We start from the raw sequence: 19103 nt of genomic DNA on the forward strand, positions 1-19103 counted from the left end.
GGGAAAATGGCGTCGTCAGCGACAGATGATGCACTGAAAGAGGTAAAATGACCATAAATCTAAATTAAGAGCAGTTTATTAGCGTTATTGAACGTGCAACCGACCCTTTTAATCCTTCAGATAAGTGGATTTCTAAGGGAAAGAGGAATCGCCGAGGACATAATAGTGAACTTTGAGGAGGAACGGGTGAGTGATTATTTGTAACTTTGCACGGACACTGAGCTGTTGTGGAATCAGTTGTCAATTTTGATCGAAGTAATAAGGTATTGATAAAATAAAAAAGTATTGTCAATCGCCAATAGTCCAAGATCTCCCAAGTCGGGCATTGAAATTTAAACAGATGTTCCGCAATGTTGGTTTCTTGTCTTTCTGCCTGGGTAATTACGAAGACATGCAATGACCTGAATTCACCCAAAACCACTTACAAGCACCTAAAACCACCTGAAACCACCTACAACCACCTACAACCACCTACAACCACCTACAACCACCTACAACCACCTACAACCACCTACAACCACCTTTAGGATACTATTTTTTTCATTTATCAGGCATTTTTGTGACAATTTTTTTTACGAATGTAAATACAAACGGGAAGTGTTGTTTCCGCGACTTTTTATTCGCGACTCTTTTTTCGCGACTTTTTATTTACATTGTTTTAAGTTTGCGTCAGAGAATTTTGGCTCACAGAGGATTACGTAGAAGGTATAACCCAAGTGACATTGATGCTGTTTTACAAGCTGTTGAGACCGAGTTAAGCGGTAGTGACAGAATCGTTGGTTATCTTGGAATGTGGTAAAGACTATTACAAGGTCATAATCTTGTTATTGGCAAAGAAACTGTTTGTCATGTGCTAAGAATAGTGGACCCGGCAGGAGTAGATCGACGCCTGAGAAACAGGCCCAGGCGGAGGAACTACCGAGGTGAGGGACCCAACTACATTTGGCATGTCGATGGCTACAACAAACTTAAACCTTTCGGCTTCTGCATTCACGGCTGTATTGACGGATGCAGCGAGCGTATACTTTGATAAGAGGTGGGAACAAGGAAAAATTACCCGTGTGTCACAGCAAAATATTTTCTAGATTTTGTCCACTCAGTACGGGGTGGTCCACACATTGTCCGTGCTGACAATGGCACAGAGAACGTCAATATGGCAGCAATACAGTGTTTTTTCAGAAGAGAGCTGCTGATGCATTTGCAGATTAAAAGAATCTTTTGTACGGTTCTTCAATTTCAAATCAACGGATTGAAGCTTGGTGGAGTCAGTTACGACAGGGGTGAGCTGATTGGTGGATAACATACTCCAAAGATATGAGAGATAGTGGGCTGTATTGTGACAGCGATGTAATTTATGTACAATGTCTCCGGTTCTGCTACATGTCTGTCTTGCAGGATGAACTGCATAGGGCAACTAGATTATGGCATGTTCATAAGGTAAGAGCATCCTCGAATCCGGAATCACCACCCGAACGACCGGACATACTGTATTTTCTGCCAGAAATTACACCAAGAATTTTTTAGTTAAAGCCTATTTTACCCAAGTACCGTTCACTGTGACTAATTGAGAAGTAGAAGAGTATTTAGCGTTTGGCCAGATCCTAACGGTACAAGTTCGGTTTTATTCATATTCAAAGTTTTTTTGCAGTTAACCAAGTATGCATATTCAGTTTAGGTCCTCACCAAGACTTGATTCAATGCTGCCTCAATCATTATCCGCATATGTGAGATGGCGGTCATCGGCGCACATCCTCGGTTCACAGTTTGACAAACAATTTGGAATCTCATTTATATAGGATAAGAATAACAGTGGACTGAGGATAGTCTCCTCCCCTAGCTGAGGGACACTGCAGGTTAGTACATGGCTGTCAGATAAGGACCCACTAACTGAGCATTGTTGTGTGCGGTTCTCTAAATACGACTGCAACCATTTTAATGAATTCCCAGATGTACCATTAGGGTCAAGCTAAGATAGAAGAATGTTGTGGTCGACGATATCGAAAGTGTTCTTTAGATCTAGAGAAATAACCACGATGATTTTCCCAATATTTTTATTATATGCCCGGACTTAAGTTGCCTCACGCAAAGCTGTAACAGTAGAGGATATAGAACGAAACCCAAATTTTCATATCGGGGAAAAGTTCTCAAAGGCAAAAACAAAGTAGAATATTATCAAAATAGACAGGATGAAAGGAGACTAAAATACTACCGGTTGATTTAATTTAATCATTTAATTCATTCATATTTATCAATTAGACTTTTTATATTTATACGATGTATAACAACCTGATTATTACATCTTAAGCTTTCTGCACTTCTACTGGTTTCCTTCTTCGAGAATGACTTTATGCATCTACTGATTCCTCAGGCTCACTTGGTGTGGCTGAAAAACACGTTATCACATGAGGCTATTGATCATTCGAGACGAGCGAAAATAAGTTGTGTCTCTTAGACATCGCTCTTTACCATTGTTTATCATTAGAATGTCTTTCTCTACCCGGGATTATAAAAAGACATTCTTGCGGTGGATTTGCATCCAGTCCAGGGAAGTGACAGAAACGATTGTCACTTAGCGCCGTGGAAACTGGGGTTGAGGAGAAACTTTATAGTTTCTTTGTGAGTTTATTTTTCGGCTTAAAGATGAACTTTCATCTTCTATAGGCACAAAATGAGATCTGACATAAGTTATATCTCCTAGAAATCACAAATACATTGCCAGACCACTTTGGGCTCCTTTTTCGCCTCCTTCAGTGCATTTCAAAGCGCGCTTTTACTCAAATTTGCCATCTCTTCAGATATAAATAAGTTTTAAAATTATTTCCACTATCCTTTTTTTGGTATCGTCTTCCCTTAGAAGGTTCTTTGTCCTAAACAGCCAACAAGATTCACAATGGACAGAAGTCCCACAGGACTCCCACAGAAACTTTGCCATCTCCACCGCTAAGGAAGACCCCGCCCATGAAGGAGTACAAAGAAACTTAGATGATGAAAAAATACAAAGGCTTAAATATTTTTCCCTACCAGATTTCCAACTGCCATCGAAGGCTGCAATGTTCTCGTTGAATACTGCAGTTACAGTTTGGTCACCCTGTGTAACTTCAACCTAGGAAAAAAAAGCAGAACAAAACAAAAACGCTTTTTGAGACTAAAACAGCGTTACAAAGGTGACTGGAAAAGCATAAAGAACGTAAACAATGATGTCTCTTTATTACATGTATTGTACCTTTCTTAGTTGCCAGCCTGCCTGACCTTGGATTCGTCTGGCTGATCTGATTCTCACCTCTGTGATGTCCCCAACATCAATGCCACTGACCTCGTATTCGAGTGAAACTCTGAGGGCGAAAAAAAATTAGTGAACTTTTTGTCATCAATTTTGTTCAAGCATTGAGATGTAAGACACAAATTTTCGTTATGGGTTATCTTCAGTTCCTTCATGATATTTCCGAACGTTTTGATAACTATTTGTTAGTTTTGAACGTACTACATTGAGAAAGCATTGTAGAAATTATCACGCATCTAAGTTCTCTGAGATCACCCTGCCTATGGGTTCTTCTCCAGAATGGTAATCACCTCTGCAGCCGTTTTTTGGTGTCGTTTAGGTACGTACTCTCTGCCCCACCAACAACGATTGCGAAGAATACTGCCAAAATGGCAACCGAGATTAATAATGCATCATAAAGGAAAATCTGGCAAGTTGCTCTTTGTTTTGTCAAAAGTCCTTAGAATTACGTAGTCCACTAATGTACCGCTGAGTTGTAACAAACACGATGTCGATGTTTTCAGATTTTAAAGGTCTTTGAAGTGATTCTTAGATCAAGGAGTTTTAATACTTTCACTTTCACGTATGACCGAAAGACAATTTCTCCTTTCCGTTGTTATTGTGCTGTCAAACACACAGGTGATAAGAATTGAGAAAAATGTAGACTATAGGGAATACTGACATTAGAAGGAAAGTATGGCAGGCAGAAAGGAGAATTGATTTTACAATCTAAAGAAATTATTGGTTATTAGCCTACCCTGAGGTTGTCCTTGGGGCATGTAACAACAAGTCTTCTGTCATTTTTCCACCGCTTCCGACGAGCAGGGTGAACAAACGGAACTCTGACGTGACGATACTTGTTTGAGGGGTGAAAACTTTCACCGTGTAGGAAACTTCGATGTGATTAAAATATACAGCGATAAGAAAAACACCAAAGAAAATGATAATGATAACAACGATGAAAAGGACAATGACAATAAATGTGATGATGATTATAATAATAATAATACGATAGAAATAACGACAATGACAATAACAATAACTATGACCATGACAATGATTATGACAATGACCATGACAATGACATGACAATGACATGACAATGACATGACAATGACATGACAATGACATGACAATGACATGACAATGACATGACAATGACATGACAATGACATGACAATGACATGACAATGACATGACAATGACATGACAATGACATGACAATGACATGACAATAACATGACAATGACATGACAATTATAATGGCAATGTCAATGATAATGATTATGACAGTTGCAATGGCAATAGCAATAACAATGAAAATGACCATGACAATGACAATGAAAGTGGCAATGGCAAGGGAAATGGCAAAGGAGATGACATTGATTATTTTAGTGATAACTATAACTATAACGACAGTTACAGTTACCATGACAATGAAAATGACAATTACAATGACCATGGCCATGACAATGGCAATGAATATGGTAATGATAACGATAACGACAATGACAGTAACCATGACCATGACCATGGCGATGACCATAACAATGGCAATGATTATGATAACGAGGACGACAACAATAACGACAATGACAGTAACCAAGACCATGACAATGACCATAACAATGGCAATGATGATGGCAATGGCGGTGACAATTGCAGTGGCACTGACAATGATTATTACAATACCAGTGGCAATGGTGATGGCGATGGCAATGGCAATGGCAATGGTAAGGGCAAGGGCAATGGCAATTTCAATGGCAATGGCAACGGCAATGATTATGAGAACGATAACGATAACGACAATGACAATGAGAGTGATAATGAGAGCGATAATGATAGTGACGATGACGATACCGTTGATTCTGATAACGATGATGATTGTAATGATGATTATAAAAATGCCTATCCAGTTAACAGTGACCTCATTAAATATCTTTGAAATCATTTTAACCTAAGAATGTTGTTATACGAACGTAACTCACTGTGACCAAAGTAAAAAAAAATTAAAGAAAACCTCTCACCTCGACAGAATAATAGTCTTCTAATACGAAAAGCGAGGTCATCGGCGATTTCGTTCAAGTTTGCCTCGGTAAGTTCCATTTCGATTCCATCCCTTGGATCAGACACAATGCTCTTCAGTTGATCTATTCGCTGTGTGCCGTTTACGTTGGGAATAATAGCACCCACAAGACTGATGTTGTTAGCTCTTATCACTCTCTCTGTATTTTGGAGCTTGAAGGTGTCCAATAACTCCCCATCGCCGCTTTCTGTATTTCCGTCAGTGAAGAGCACAACGATCTGAAAATAAGGTGGAGATTTAAGTCCGCATTGAAATTAAACCCAAAAAGGGAAGAATGATTGACTAGGATAAAGGTTTAGGCACATTTTTGATACAAGGAATTCTGCGTAAATTTTCATATCTGGTTTGGCAGTGAAATCAAAAGAAAACCACTTGGCTGGACCTCGTAGTTTCACTCTAGTTTTGAACATTGTTGAAGTCATTTCAGTAATCAATAAGGTTACAGACAATGGAAAATTGTGATTGACTGCTACGAACTTCCAAATTCCAGTATGAGGTATGTTGCCCCCGCCCCACCCCTCCCATCCCAAAATCCTGAACGTAACCCTATACCTTCGCTGGATCTTTACCCTTCCTGTGAGCTGAACGTTCGGCGAACTTCTTTGGGACTTGATTTTTCAGGACGCGAATTAAGCGGTTGTAGGGGCCTAGTCCTCCTTTGAGGTATTCATAATTCACGTAGTAGATTGCACTAGCTGCTGAACCCCAACTATTCGTTTTTGTCTTTGAACCGTATCTTCCCATCACAAACTTGTAGTCAGTGTCATCGCTGTTCAGTGAAGTCAGTAGCGTTCTCACTATACATTGTACACTTGAACGAATCCCTTCAGAAATGCTCCGGCTGTCTTGGATCAAGACGATAACATCTGCCTTGGTCTTGCATAAACCACCAGCTGAAATTATGAGCAGAACAAGAGAGGATTAAATCAAGAGAGGAGATTCTCCATATTCCCAAAATAACAGCTCTTCGAGTTATTTTCACTGAGATCACTCCCGTTTGCGGGGAAAGCTCTAGTGGCCAGATACGTGCATGTATAGGAGCGCGGGAAAACGACATGTCGTTTTTTTGTATGTGCATTCTTCCTCTCGCACGTGATCCAATCGTTGCTCTCTCCTTCTGCTTCCCTCATCACCCCTTCAAAGACGGAAATAAAGGGCGTGTCTTTCACAAGGCGAATCTCGCATGCATATTGAAATTATGTGACTTTCGCTGACTGAGGCAATATCTGGCGGAATTTGGGAGCTTTTGAGTACAACTTCTGATCAGAAATTAAGATTCCCGCTTGCCACTGAATAATTGAAGATATGTTTCTTAAGTATCGTTTAAAATTTACATGGAATAGGGCAGTCTCTTGGATTTCTTGCCCTCCATCCGGCATAAGTATCTAAGTCAAGGACGTTCCTGAATCGTTTAAAGCACCGGAGTAGCTCTGAGTCGCAAAGACATGCGGCATAACCACACTTCCCCACTTCTGGATCATTTGAATTATATTCACTCGCGGGAGCTAAAAAAGAAAAAGAATGGAATATAATAATAAGCTACATCCGAGGTACCCAACGGCTCCGTGGAGCCTTTGTTTGAGAATCATTTTTTATTCTTACACAAAACTCATTCTCACGGGAAGAGTGTTGGACGTAGTGCCGTTTCCGAAGTGAGGGTTTTGGAGCTATAAAACAGAAACCCATAACCCAAAACAAGCCGAAAGTCCGGACATGCCCACCAGCTATTGGACCAAGGCCTTTCTAATAAAACAGCGATCAACGGGCTGTGCATGCACGAACGTTGTACTGACTAAGTGGCATATTTTTAGGCTGTCGGAACAAAATTGTCGCACAACTGCTATTAACAACCACGCATGCCTGTAAGTGATGGTAGGTCCAAATTGTAAAACTGGTTTGATAAAACCCTCACATAATTTACGTCTTCGAAAAGTCTCGATTTTTCCTTTTTCCCTTTCCTAAAGGGGCGGGGGATAAAGAGATTAATGTGTGCAAAGTGCCTGAACGATCTTTATTCACGAGTTGCTATGCGTCAAAAAAACGAACGAGTGAAGGCAGCAAACGAGTGACTTTCTTTTTGCACCGTAACTCGTGAATAAAATCGTTGAAGCACTTTCAATAGTATGATGTTTTTAATTCATACATACTGAGATTTTCTCTTACTGACCGACACATTTCAAGGATTGGAAGCGAACAACTGTGAAAATACATCGTTCGTCCAATCAGAGACACGAAAAATAGTACTTCACGGTGTAAATCTCAGTATGTATGAAATAAAACACTTTGTCTCGTTGTACAGATTTCTCTGAACGTTATATTGTTTTTTAGCATATTTCGCGGTACAGGTGTTTCTTATTTTTTCCTTCTTTTACGGGGAAATTGGCGCGAAACAGACCAAAATTGGCCTCCGTGTGCATGCGCGACGTTTGACCGCTGTGTTCTCGCCATTAAGAATTGTTCGGAGATTTTCGTCCGTGCCCTCACGGTCAATCCTTATCGTACAACGTGACCGAGACGAAACAGATGACTGTGAGGAACGTAGACGCCAAGGACTTTGGCAATATGATACACACAACGACAAAACTTAAAACAGATATTATACACAAAAAATATTGATAATACTCACTGCAAGTGTCAGTAGCTGCGTCGTACTCGAATCTCTGATCAATATTGCGGAAGTTACCACCACATTTATCCGGTTTAACTAAGTTAAGCTCGCAAAAATCGTGGGCTTTGCAACAACTGAAGTTAAAAGAAAAAAAAAATAGATCTTCCTTTTTAACTTCCATCGAACAAGTTGACCAGTGAGTGCCTAAAGTTATTAAAAATGCACTCATACACACAGACACACACACACACCTAAACAATTGACTACAGCACAAAAGCGATTGCGAAACCCCTATGTACTGGTCAGAAGATTCACTAAAAGTTAACAGGAGACGAAGGAAGGAATGACTGCCGAAACACAGAAAACAACTTCGTTTTCTGAGTAAAAAGGAAGAAGGAATTGGAAAAGGAAAGCAAGAATGCTGAATAGGAATCGAACGATACTGTGAAAAGACATAAAGGTTGTGGTTGATAATCTTGATGAACGACAATAGTAATCAAATTCTGTTCTTTGTTTCACGATGTACCGAGTCATTTGGGGTATAAATTGCGACGTTTCGAAGGTGTATTGCGAGTCCCCTTCATTATTCTTCTCCCTTAACTTACAAATCAAACTTATCCACGGTTCTTCCCATCCCACCAATGCCGCACCAACAGCCATAGCCGTAAATTTGGAAGGTCTGTTGTGGAGTAAGACCCAGAGCTTGTTGTACCAAGTCTGCTAGTTGTTGTAACCTTGGGCCGCCAATGGTCTTTTTCTCCCCTTTCTGAGCTGGAAAAGAAATAGTCACAAAAGGCGTGGTCATTTTCGTCGTCGTCATTTCAACATTTGACCACGTGTCTATTTTCGTATGAGGTTAATAACTACCCGTCGCCATATGTACCACACAGCATGACAAAGAAATAAACCTTAGCGGCGATACAAGGCACTCCATAGCTTATTCAATTAAAGTGGACAACTGAATCAAAACTTTCCATATTTTTAAGTTAAACATTTGATATCTTGAGTTCTGACTCGGAGAAATTTAATAATCTACGCAATTTTTCGGCTTAAAAATCCATCTACACCCTCCCTCTCTCCCCCCCCCCCCCCCATTACAAAATATAAAGACTTACCTTTGGTAAGAGCACCATTAGTGGACGAGGTTTGGCCTATCAAATGAGGATGCGAATAAGGATTTGAGAAGAAATTGGAAACTGAATTATTAGTTTTGAAATCATTGTCACGAAAGGAAAGTGGTAAATTGTAACTCAAGAGTTATCAGTGGTTATTTAATACCCAGCTTTGGAAAGTTTAAACTCTTTTTGCTCTGCGATTGGTCTAAAACTCGCTGCATCCTTGTAACCAACCAACTGCAATGTTAAAACCAATCACGATTCTCGTTTTCCCGCCCTCAAGCCCGATACACGTACTACCTTTATTCTGATTGGCTCTCGTGACTACTTCATCTTTGGTTCTTACGATTTGCTCTTCTTTGCACCCTATATTCCTTGTAACACAGTGATTGATCTCTCTTCAGCTATTTGATTTAGAAACTTTTTTAATCCGATGCCTATCAATTTTTATTTGTTTGCTCTTTTACACACATTCGCTTATATCTGTCTCATCGAAATTTTCGCGATTCGTTGCAATTAATCTGTTAATTAAACATATCACATTAAGGTTACCAGAGTTGAGGTCCATCAGGAGAAATGCCATTCCCACAAACGCGCACACAATATTCATCTTTTCAACAAAATCCTGCATAATAGGGCGCAATTTATATCAGTTATGACATAGTAACGGTTCTTCTCAAACAAATCTTGCATAGAGCACAATATCGGCACCTCAGCGAGGCAAATCCATAAAATTCAGTTGTTTAATCTAAATTCAGTAAAGACATGTATATGACATTATTTTACAAAAAACCACCCCATGCGTTGCTTGTTTTTCGCCTGAAAAAACTACTTGGTTAGTGAAAAATAATGATGTAGTCTATTTCAATCACTTATTACTGGAAACTGCCTCAGCAATCCAAGATGTTTTCGAATCAACTAAGTCAGTTTCAATCCTGTGAGTTTTTGTGATCTCTGCTTTTTTTCCTGTGATTCTTTTTTCGCCTATCTCGTCAGCTGTGACAAGAGATTATAAACTAATAACACCACAAATGGGATGGCATGACAGGCGCGGAAAAAGAATTGCGGATGATTAAAAAAAGCTAACAAAAATACTTCGATACTGGTTCTATAAAAGCGAACAAATCAACAATAAATGTGACATTAAATATGATGACTTGAATATTAAATATGATGATTTTTATTCAGATTGTACTAAAAACGATCTTGGTAAACAGATTTAGTTTATACACTTTTTTCATTCAAGGACTTTTTTCATTCAAGGACTTTTTTCACAGCACTGTTGGAGCGGAAACTGACCCAGATGTGAGAACATGCCTCGTACAAGCACTCGACTTCACATATGAGTCTGGTCAATAACACGTGGTGGCAGTTTAAGAGTGTCAAGTTACATTTCTTTGCTGCACACAAAAACTTCATTCTTAGGTTTCTAGGGGTTAAGCTATGTTCTTGTTACAGCCTTACTATGGAAAACCATTAAAGCGATTTTGTCATTTGAAAAAATGAAAACACAAGTCAAATCTTAGAACAACCTAATTTGGAGCATATTTATCTAGAGTACAATTTCATTTCAGACTGGACTGCAAAATAGTATTGGAAGATCTGTAAAAACAAAAGGGAAATAACAGTTTAGTGTACTTACGTGGACAGAAGTTAATTTCCGAATTCCTTCTCAATCTTTTGACTGCGATCGCGCTAAATTACTAGTGGAGTCTGTGGGCTAATTATATTTATAACAACTATACTATCAATAATGCAAGCTATTCATTGGAATTATTGTTTACGCTTATCGACTTAGTTTTTTTAATTTCTATTTGTAATAAAGGAAGTACTTATTTTACCTTGATATATGATATATTGATCTGTAGAAGCAAGAACTAAATAACGATTTAGCCGTTTTCTCCCGAAATTGTATCTCTCTGAGGTGAGACTGATCTATATTCAAACTAAAACAGAGCAGAAATATTAATTATGTATGATTACCATTCAATCAGCTGTACCATCCTTGAACCTGATGGTATTAAGGTAAGAGGATTTATGTCAACATTGCTGTTAAGAAGCACTTTTACCTGTACTCTTTCAAAGAAAGTTTCAATGATTTAAAACCCATGCATTTTATGAAAGCTTAACGATAACCGAGATTACTAATTTTGCATGATGTTGAAAAAGGTAGCATCCCGGCTACCTGGCTCACTACGAACTGGTACCCTCCCACGTTTGAATCATCTGAGAGACTGAAACAAATATTTTCCCACACATTATCATCGAAAAAGATTACGACGCAGTATATTTTTTCTTTAAAAATCTCTTTTCAAGCGGGGACTTTTCATTACGAGCCCTTCTTCGTGCGACAATGCCCTTGACCTAACAACGGAAGCGAAATTGAGAAAAGAGAAAAAATTGCAGCCAATTATAAGACGCTTGTAAAAAAATTCCTCCCCCTTCGATCATCAAGTTTGGGTGTCAAAAGAGAGCAGTCGCGGATGTTGATCCTGCTGGTGTGCGTAGGATGTAACTGGTGATCAGATCGGTGTAATGTAGTAAATGAAGAGCATAAAGGCGGATAAAACGTAGAATCAATGTTGTAAGATTTTCTATCACATTTCTTCGCCGCCCACATTTAGTGAAAAATGTATTCAGATACAGATACAGATCTTTATCGAAGCTCCCTGAGAGGGTTTTTCTGCATCGATTTAAATGGTTAAAAGAAATAAAACTAAAATTAAAGAATATTGAATTATAGTTACAGCTAAATATATATATCAGAAGAATAAAAATATTGAATAATGAAGTTAACCTAATAGCAGCTTAGTAAATTGACGCTTAAATTTCTTGGGATATTCCAAACACTTAAGATTGCTGCTCAATGAGTTCCACAGTTTCGCTTCTCTATAAGCAAAAGACCTCTGACCAGTTGAAAGGCGGCAAAAAGGTATATCCAGGGTATTAGCTGATCGAGTTTTCCTGTCATGAACACAAAAACGTAGCCTAAACTTATTTGCAAGGTAATCAGGAGCAAGATTATGAATGCATTTGAAAACCATAGTTGCGTCATTCAATTTAAGTCTATCTTTAATAAGGAGCCAATTCAATGATTTTAGTCCTTCGGGAATATGGTCATATTTTCTAAGTCCTAGATCAATTCGTCCAGTGAAGTTTTGAACTTTTTATAATTTGTCCATGTTGGAATTGCTGGTATTGCTCTAGACATTTGAGCAATATGATAATTTGCTAAAAACGATCTCTCTCAGGTTTCTCGCCTGCAGTGTTCAGGTCAAGATTATAACAAAAAACTCTCGTTACTGAATGTTTAGTTTGTTGCGTTTGTGTTTTCTTTTCTATTGTGAAATCTATGGTAAGAGTGGCTAGCTGTGTTCATTTCTGTTGACATAACATTTTATTCCTTTGAACGAAGTGCGGCGAAAGTTCCCCTTCCTCAGTGTTCTAGAATTTCGTTGCTGCAGAGTAATTCCCTCAGGAAACCACAAGCTAACTTCTAAAGAAAGAATCAGCTGTATCAGGAGGCACGATGATTTGTCGCCGAGAAGTAATTGGGCAGTTTCACTGCAAGTTGCTCCTCTCCTCAGAGATTATAAAGACAGAGGCTATCGTCGTCGAGCCGGTCAAATGGAAAACGAGTGAGTTTATAGTCATCTGATTCAAGTTAATCTCAAATTGGGATTTTAATGGATAAAAACTTCTTTAGTGTAAGTGCAGCATTGCCATATGACCAATTTTATTCCTTCGCACGAAGTGCGGCGACGGTTCTTCTTCGTCAGGGTTCTAGAGTTTCGTTGCCGCAGAGTAATTCCCTTAGCAAACCACAAGCTAACTTCTGAAGAAAGAATCAGCTGTATCACGAGGCACGATGATTTGTCGCCGAGAAATTATTGGGCGGTTTCACTGCAAGTTGCTCTTTTCCTCAGAGATTATAAAGACAGAGGCTATCGTCGTCGAGCCAGTCAAACGGAAAACGAGTGAGTTTATAGTCATCTGATTTAAATAAATCTCAAATCGGGATTTTAATTGATAAAAACTTCTTTAGTGTAAGTGCAGCATTGCCATATGACCCATTTCGCTCAATGGCAAATAACTGACACCAGTATTCTTGATACAGACTTAAACACAGCACTTGGATTCGCTACCATCTAATTCAATAAAATTTGCGCGGTTTCTTCATTTATCTCGTTGCAGTGCTGTTATCACATTGATATTGCTACTGTTATAACCTTTTTAGTTTCTTGAGGGCAGGGGGGAATTGATGGCTCGTGGGATGGATTTTCGGAAACTTAAGTTAGGAGAATACACAGCCCCTTCGAGCTCGTGTTTATGCCAGAGGTTTCGCGCTGTTCGCCTAATAGGATATCGGTCAGTTAAAGAAAGGGCATGAACTTTATTAAAAATTATGTAATCCTGGTAACAAAATACGATGGAAACTACAACTGATAGGATTTTCATATGATACTGAGAAAAGCGCAAATGTAGTCATGTCGAAAGACAAGGAGTAATAGTACATCTCAACTAGTGAAACAAACTACAGTGAGGAGCTCACCATTGTTTGCTTGCGACATGTCAGCTGAAAAGAAAGTTGAACAATCGTTTACGGTGTGGGAACAGGTTCCTTAATCAGCATTCTTTTAGCTTAATTCATTGATTGTCTTCCCTTGATTTGTCTGGTGGTACGTGTTCGTAACAGCCGTCTTCGAAGCCGGTACGGAGCATAAAGCCAACGACATTGAAGACTAAAATCTCCTCAATGTCGGCGATCGAACGCGCCCATTTGGCCATACAGCTACATCCTTTGGAATGTAGTATATAGAAATACCCGATATATGTGTATTATTCTTGTAGTTAACACCATTTAGCACTTCAGCCACGCAATACATTCGTTCTTTCTTCTAGATTTCTCCTTTCTCTACCATAGTTGCCGACGTGTCTTCAAAGTTTTCTACGTCACAAGCTGTAACATGATCGATTTGGCCGCGTGCTTAATGGTGAAACTTTCTGGCCGCCAAATTGTACCTTCAATGCACAAAAGAATGGTCAAGGAGAACTCGCTAGGCGCAAAGGTCGATTATTTCTAATTTTAAATAGAGCTATTAACCTGCATAAAATACGAAAAAAGATTTCGTGTCATGGGCCCTTAAAACCAATCAAGCGTACTTGGGGAAAAACCGACAATATTTAAAAGATTCATTAGTTATGCCCACGCAAGTCGAACGTCGACCCAACGTAACAATCTGCGACCAGGCGTCCTTCTAATTTTCCGGGGAGCGCAATACTAGTGAAACAACGCCATGAGAGAAAGCGAGGGAAAAAGAACGTCTAATCCAATGACTCGTGCTGTATATTTTCAGTCGTTTTGTTTTTCGCAGTTGTTTCTCTGGCCACAGATTCCTACGCTGCTTAGTATCGCGCTTCTCCCCCCCAAAAAAGAACGCTTAGAAATCGCCCGTTACCTCTCGTTACTGGAAGACCTCTGTGTAAATAGAGCGAATAGCCTGGACAGTGGCAGACTGACAGCTGCTTGAGGAGAACTGGGTCGAGGAAAGATCATGACAACGAAGTAAACAATATGGTGGACAAGTTACTTTCCCATCTTTAATCTGCGCCACTATGCATCACTTGTAATATGCACTGATCTTAATAGAAATACATGCACGAAGTTCATCTAAGTTGTTTCCATTCGTCATGCCAAAAAAAGTGGGGAAGAAGAAAGGAAAGAAGAAATCGAGCAAGTCTGTTACTGACCGCGAAAGATCCCTTGAGCTGGGCACTGTACCGAACAAAACCATGGTGCAACAAATGGCATCTGAGACACTGAGTGTAGCAGGTAGCAGTCGTGGCGGTACGTCCTCGAGAGAAAGGGTAAGCCTTAAGACTCTCTAATCTGAGTGATTGACCAAATTTTACGCTCTTCTGAATATGGTAGCATTTTTGAAACTTTGAAATTTACGAAATTGCAATTTACAAACGTTGCCTTTTAGGAAAGCTGAATTCAAATTGTAGATCACATTTTGTCCCTCTTTTAGAAAATCATGTAAGCGTCAGTTTGTAATTGTTGGGTTACTTCAGTTAAGTTTAGTTTTCCTTGTAAGTTTTTAATTTATTAACAACCAGTTCTTTCAATATAACTCAGATTTTGTAGATTCAGTTGTATTCACGTTAACTTAAACATTTGCCAGGAAAGTCAAATTTTATAATGTTTAACTTCCTCTTCGTGTGAAATAGCTGTCACCCACTTTTAATAGAGCCTTGATCGAGCGATTGACTAATTTAGGGATCGACTGACTGAAGTTTTTAGGTAAGCGTACGATTATATTCATTAGTGTTTGAGTAATACTCGCAGATGTTTTCAAGCCTGTAAGCATTTCCTAAGTACACCTCTCTTTGTGATATTTTGATTAGCTGTCCCAAGCTTTGTTTGAAGCTGAACTGCGGAACCAAAGGAGATTTATGAAGGGAAGAGTCACAACAAGAGCATATGAACAACTTACACCACAGGAGATCAGAGATCTTAAGTTGGTCTTTGATGTATTTGATACAGACAAAAGTGGGTTAGTATCTTGTTTATATGTACAAGTACCTCACAGAAGTCTATTGGTTGATCCTGAGTAAAACTGATTGGGTCATTGAGTTTAATCATGTATTATTCTGATAAATATTTTGTATAGAAAACCATTTTCTTAGTTCCCACTGGCCATTAAACTTTAATTTTGGTGCAAAATATTGCTTATCTAGGAAGTCTGTTCCTTTTTTGGTGATAAAAATTCAACTGTATTCACTCTTCTCTGTCAGTATTTAATACTATGGGGATAATTTGTGGATCAACCAAGATATGAAAAATTTTAACCATTTTTGTATTGTTAGACTAATTAATTTTTGTAACCTTTATATCTTAGGTCAATTGATGCTCAAGAACTTAGAAAGGCTATGAGAGCTCTAGGGTTTAAGATTTCAAAAGAATCTATAGAGGACATGATAGGTAAGCAAGTGTGCTATTTAGTGATTCATCTGTTGATCATCTGAAAGGCCTCAAGCTGTCACTAAATGTCTCTTGCTTACTGAGTTCAAGCTTGGTACTGTGAGCTTCAGACCTGGGTTTTCCACTCAAATTTATTGCCCAAGTGAGAAGCATGTAAGCAGTAAATCATACATACCAGAAAGATCGCTACCAGAAATTATACTCTCAGTTGAAGTTACCTGCTTGATTGGCAATAACTGTTACAATCATTTTTTTTTTTGTCTTTGTTTTTATTTTAAACAGCTGACTTGGATATTGACAAATCTGGGTAAGTTTTCTTCTCCTTGGCTTAGCCTGCAAAGCAGCCCTTTCTGTCTCCTTTTTAGCCAAGGAAGAAAAACATGAGTTGAATTAAGGCAAGGGGCGGGGTAGGGAGAGTGAAGTTTAACAGCAGCTCTAAGACATCTTCAACCAACCATATTTATCTAGGCTGGGTACCCATTCTCTGGAAGTCTAAGAGAAACTGACTTTGAGACAACATGACATTACTATAAGTATAGTAATTGTTTAATTGTGATAGAAGTTAACAAACCATGTCACCAAAATTTCTCAGTTATTTTTTTTAATCAGCTGCACACGACTAAATAAGTGGATGTGGTTTCAGGACACTAATGTTACTTTACCTTTTTTTTTTGCTTATTTATGCTTACAGATCAATTGAATTTGATGAGTTCTTGGAATTCATCATTTCAAGACAGGGGGATGGCAGAGATGTACACAATGAAATTGTCCAAGTATGTAAGAGGCTCGGAATGATATATTCTTTGCAATTGTTCTGAAAAATTTGCCATAATTGCTGATGTGACCATTCAGTTTACTCTTTCATTGCCTTTTTTATCAGATTCTCAAGGCAGGAACAGTGAGATTTTATTTTGACTAATGCACAGTATGCAATTAATGGGAGTTAAAAAAACTTATAATAAGTGCTGGATTGTAATTTGTGGTATATAATGCTTTTCATTACCTTTCTTATGACTTGATTTACTATAATTATTGTTTCCTCTAGGGTTTCAAGATGTTTGACACAGGTGAGCCACTTTCATGAAAATAAACTATGGTACTTTTAATTTTTTTTGTCAGGTTTTTGGGACATTGCATGAATTGCATTGCATGCACTGTAGAGGACAGTCTAGAGAGTATGAATACTGATTTTAGGGTGTCACTGGTTCAGTTCTCATGTGCTTGAAGCAAATGCAAAGTGCCTCAACAGTACAATAGATCTAACTACTCTTGAAAGTGCAACTTTAGGTTAAGCCATCCACTTCTGCTCTCTCAGTTCTTGAGCATTTCTCAGTTCTTTGAGCATTCATTTTTAGTTATATCTTCCAAGGAATGATGACAATATCAGTTTAAAGATATGATATCTATTCAGTCAGGAGTTCACATTGTTGCCATATACTTGTAAATAAATCACAACTTATAAAGAAACACATAAATAATCATATATTTATGTTTTATATATTTTTTCAATTTCCAGACAAGACAGGGAAAATATCATTAAATAATCTGAAACAGGTGTCCAGGCTGTGTGGTGTAAAGTTGAATGAACAGGAACTCAAAGAAATGATACAAGAAGCTGATAAAGATGGTGACAATGAAGTGGATCAGGAAGAATTTGTGAGCATGATGCTAAAAACTAACTTGTTTAGTACATAATCGAGAATTGACCAGAAGAGGAAAATGTGAACTGATCAGTCTTACTAAGAGGGCTTACCATGACTGAAGGTATCAAAGGTATCTAATATTAATCCTTTAATTCCCAAGATCTCGATAGTAATTCTCCTTACTGTCTGTCATACAATTCATGTTAGTTTGGAGAATTTGGAGTTGGATCAACCAATAATCTCCTAATTGATATTTTTCTTAATTCTCATCACTTGTCTGCTTGATATTGTGCTGATAGAGTAATGAGAAATTCTATCTTGGTCACTAGTGGGACTTAAAGGGGTAAAGAACACTTAAAGAAAATTTTACAGAAGGCATCTCCTTGGTTTAAAACCTAGTTAAGTTGAATACAGAAACAATTTACGTACAGATGGTGAAGCTATTATTTTTAACTTAAGGTATGATTTTTGTTTTGGAGGGGAGAGGGGGCTCATTTAAAGATTGAAGTTCTCAAGGAAGTTTAAAAAGAGGGGTTAAAGTTTGCTCAGAACTGATATGACAGATTTTTTTTTGAGGAGGGAAGGAGAATTCAGTTAAAACTTGAAGTTTGAAAGGTAGGTTTGTGGGGAAGGTGCATAGCTTTACTCAGTCAAGAATTGATAAAACATTTTAGAAACTGCTTCATTAATATACCCTCTCTCAATCAAAAGTATCTGACCAGGTCAGTTAATTCCACAATTTGGATGGAGTTGTAAATAAATTACTACTCACATAGAAAACTCTGATTTCCAGAAAAAAAAGATAGTCTTAACAAGTAATTTTGAATGGACCAAACTGTGATTATCATCAGCTTATAGTCAGACTTTTTGTATTTGACACTCGTACTACTATTTGAAAATACACACCTATATGTTACAGCTTTGAGCATGGCTTAAAAGTGTAACCAAGTCAAGATTGGTTTAAGTGTTTTGATTGGTTTTATAGCAAAGACCATTTTTTTTCTTTTTTAAATGAATCACCAGAGCACAGTAAAGCAATGCTGACCTGTGTAATTTTTACACTCAACTGATAAATTTGTCTATTTTTTAGGGAGCTTGCCAGCCCAATAATTTTTATTTGGAGACTTACCAAATAATATATTTTATTACCTTTTTGACTGTCATAATTTCATTAGAAGTTTAATTTGTGACTTTCTCAAAAGATAATATATTTACTTAATTCTTACAAACATACTACATGCAGTTTAAATTTGCAAGTAAGAAATTATATGCAAGTACTGTACTTTGCAAAAATTGAATAATTTATGTTGTGTACATTAATAATTTATATTGTGAATGTTTTGAAATAAAAAAGATCATTGTTTTGTATGTTAAGAAATATTGCTATCAGTGACTTACTGAGTATGA

The 19103-nt window shown here is 38.0% G+C and overlaps 3 protein-coding genes and 1 pseudogene across 3 annotated transcripts in view; 2 read left to right on the forward strand and 2 right to left on the reverse strand.

Moving 5' to 3' along the window:
* LOC149041434 (uncharacterized) overlaps nt 1-10797 on the reverse strand; it is a 30374-nt gene extending 19577 nt beyond the window's left edge. Inside the window, exons 1-2 of the mRNA XM_089180870.1 lie at nt 10711-10797; nt 9621-9693 (exon numbers count right to left, since the gene is read on the reverse strand). Of these exons, the coding sequence (XP_089036996.1) occupies nt 9621-9678 (58 nt within the window). The 5' untranslated portion in view covers nt 9679-9693; nt 10711-10797. The remainder of the gene's footprint in view (nt 1-9620; nt 9694-10710) is intronic.
* On the forward strand, nt 7-2134 carry LOC113678767 (uncharacterized; annotated as a pseudogene).
* On the reverse strand, nt 2214-9289 carry LOC113678755 (uncharacterized). The gene is made up of 11 exons (XM_089214615.1): nt 9232-9289; nt 9069-9104; nt 8559-8724; nt 7972-8087; nt 6680-6850; nt 5898-6238; nt 5287-5563; nt 4017-4152; nt 3224-3332; nt 3022-3103; nt 2214-2383 (listed from the first exon to the last, which is right to left on the reverse strand). Exons 1-11 carry the CDS (start codon nt 9287-9289, stop codon nt 2346-2348), a joined length of 1530 nt encoding a protein of 509 aa, XP_089070741.1. The 3' UTR covers nt 2214-2345.
* A 3932-nt stretch (nt 10798-14729) lies between the features above and the next one.
* LOC113678770 (uncharacterized) lies at nt 14730-19074 on the forward strand. The gene is made up of 7 exons (XM_027195677.2): nt 14730-14936; nt 15477-15625; nt 15971-16053; nt 16336-16360; nt 16745-16826; nt 17099-17120; nt 17570-19074. The coding sequence occupies exons 1-7, from the start codon at nt 14760-14762 to the stop codon at nt 17746-17748; spliced, it is 717 nt and encodes a 238-aa protein (XP_027051478.2). The 5' UTR covers nt 14730-14759; the 3' UTR covers nt 17749-19074.
* The last annotated feature ends 29 nt before the right edge of the window (nt 19075-19103 follow it).

This window comes from Pocillopora damicornis, chromosome 8 (assembly GCF_964200805.1).
Source record: "Pocillopora damicornis chromosome 8, jaPocDami1.2, whole genome shotgun sequence".
Lineage (NCBI taxonomy): Eukaryota > Metazoa > Cnidaria > Anthozoa > Scleractinia > Pocilloporidae > Pocillopora > Pocillopora damicornis.

Coding starts and splice junctions, on each gene's coding strand:
- LOC113678755 (XM_089214615.1), bottom strand. CDS start 9,289: ATGCAGCGAGTTTTAGACCAATCGCAGAGCAAAAAGAGTTTAAACTTT. Junction 8,088..8,558: donor ACCGTGGATAAGTTTGATTT/GTAAGTTAAGGG, acceptor TTTTAACTTCAG/TTGTTGCAAAGCCCACGATT. Junction 6,851..7,971: donor CGCAGCTACTGACACTTGCA/GTGAGTATTATC, acceptor TTTCTTTTTTAG/CTCCCGCGAGTGAATATAAT.
- LOC113678770 (XM_027195677.2), top strand. CDS start 14,760: ATGCCAAAAAAAGTGGGGAAGAAGAAAGGAAAGAAGAAATCGAGCAAG. Junction 14,937..15,476: donor GTACGTCCTCGAGAGAAAGG/GTAAGCCTTAAG, acceptor TATTTTGATTAG/CTGTCCCAAGCTTTGTTTGA. Junction 17,121..17,569: donor TTTCAAGATGTTTGACACAG/GTGAGCCACTTT, acceptor TTCAATTTCCAG/ACAAGACAGGGAAAATATCA.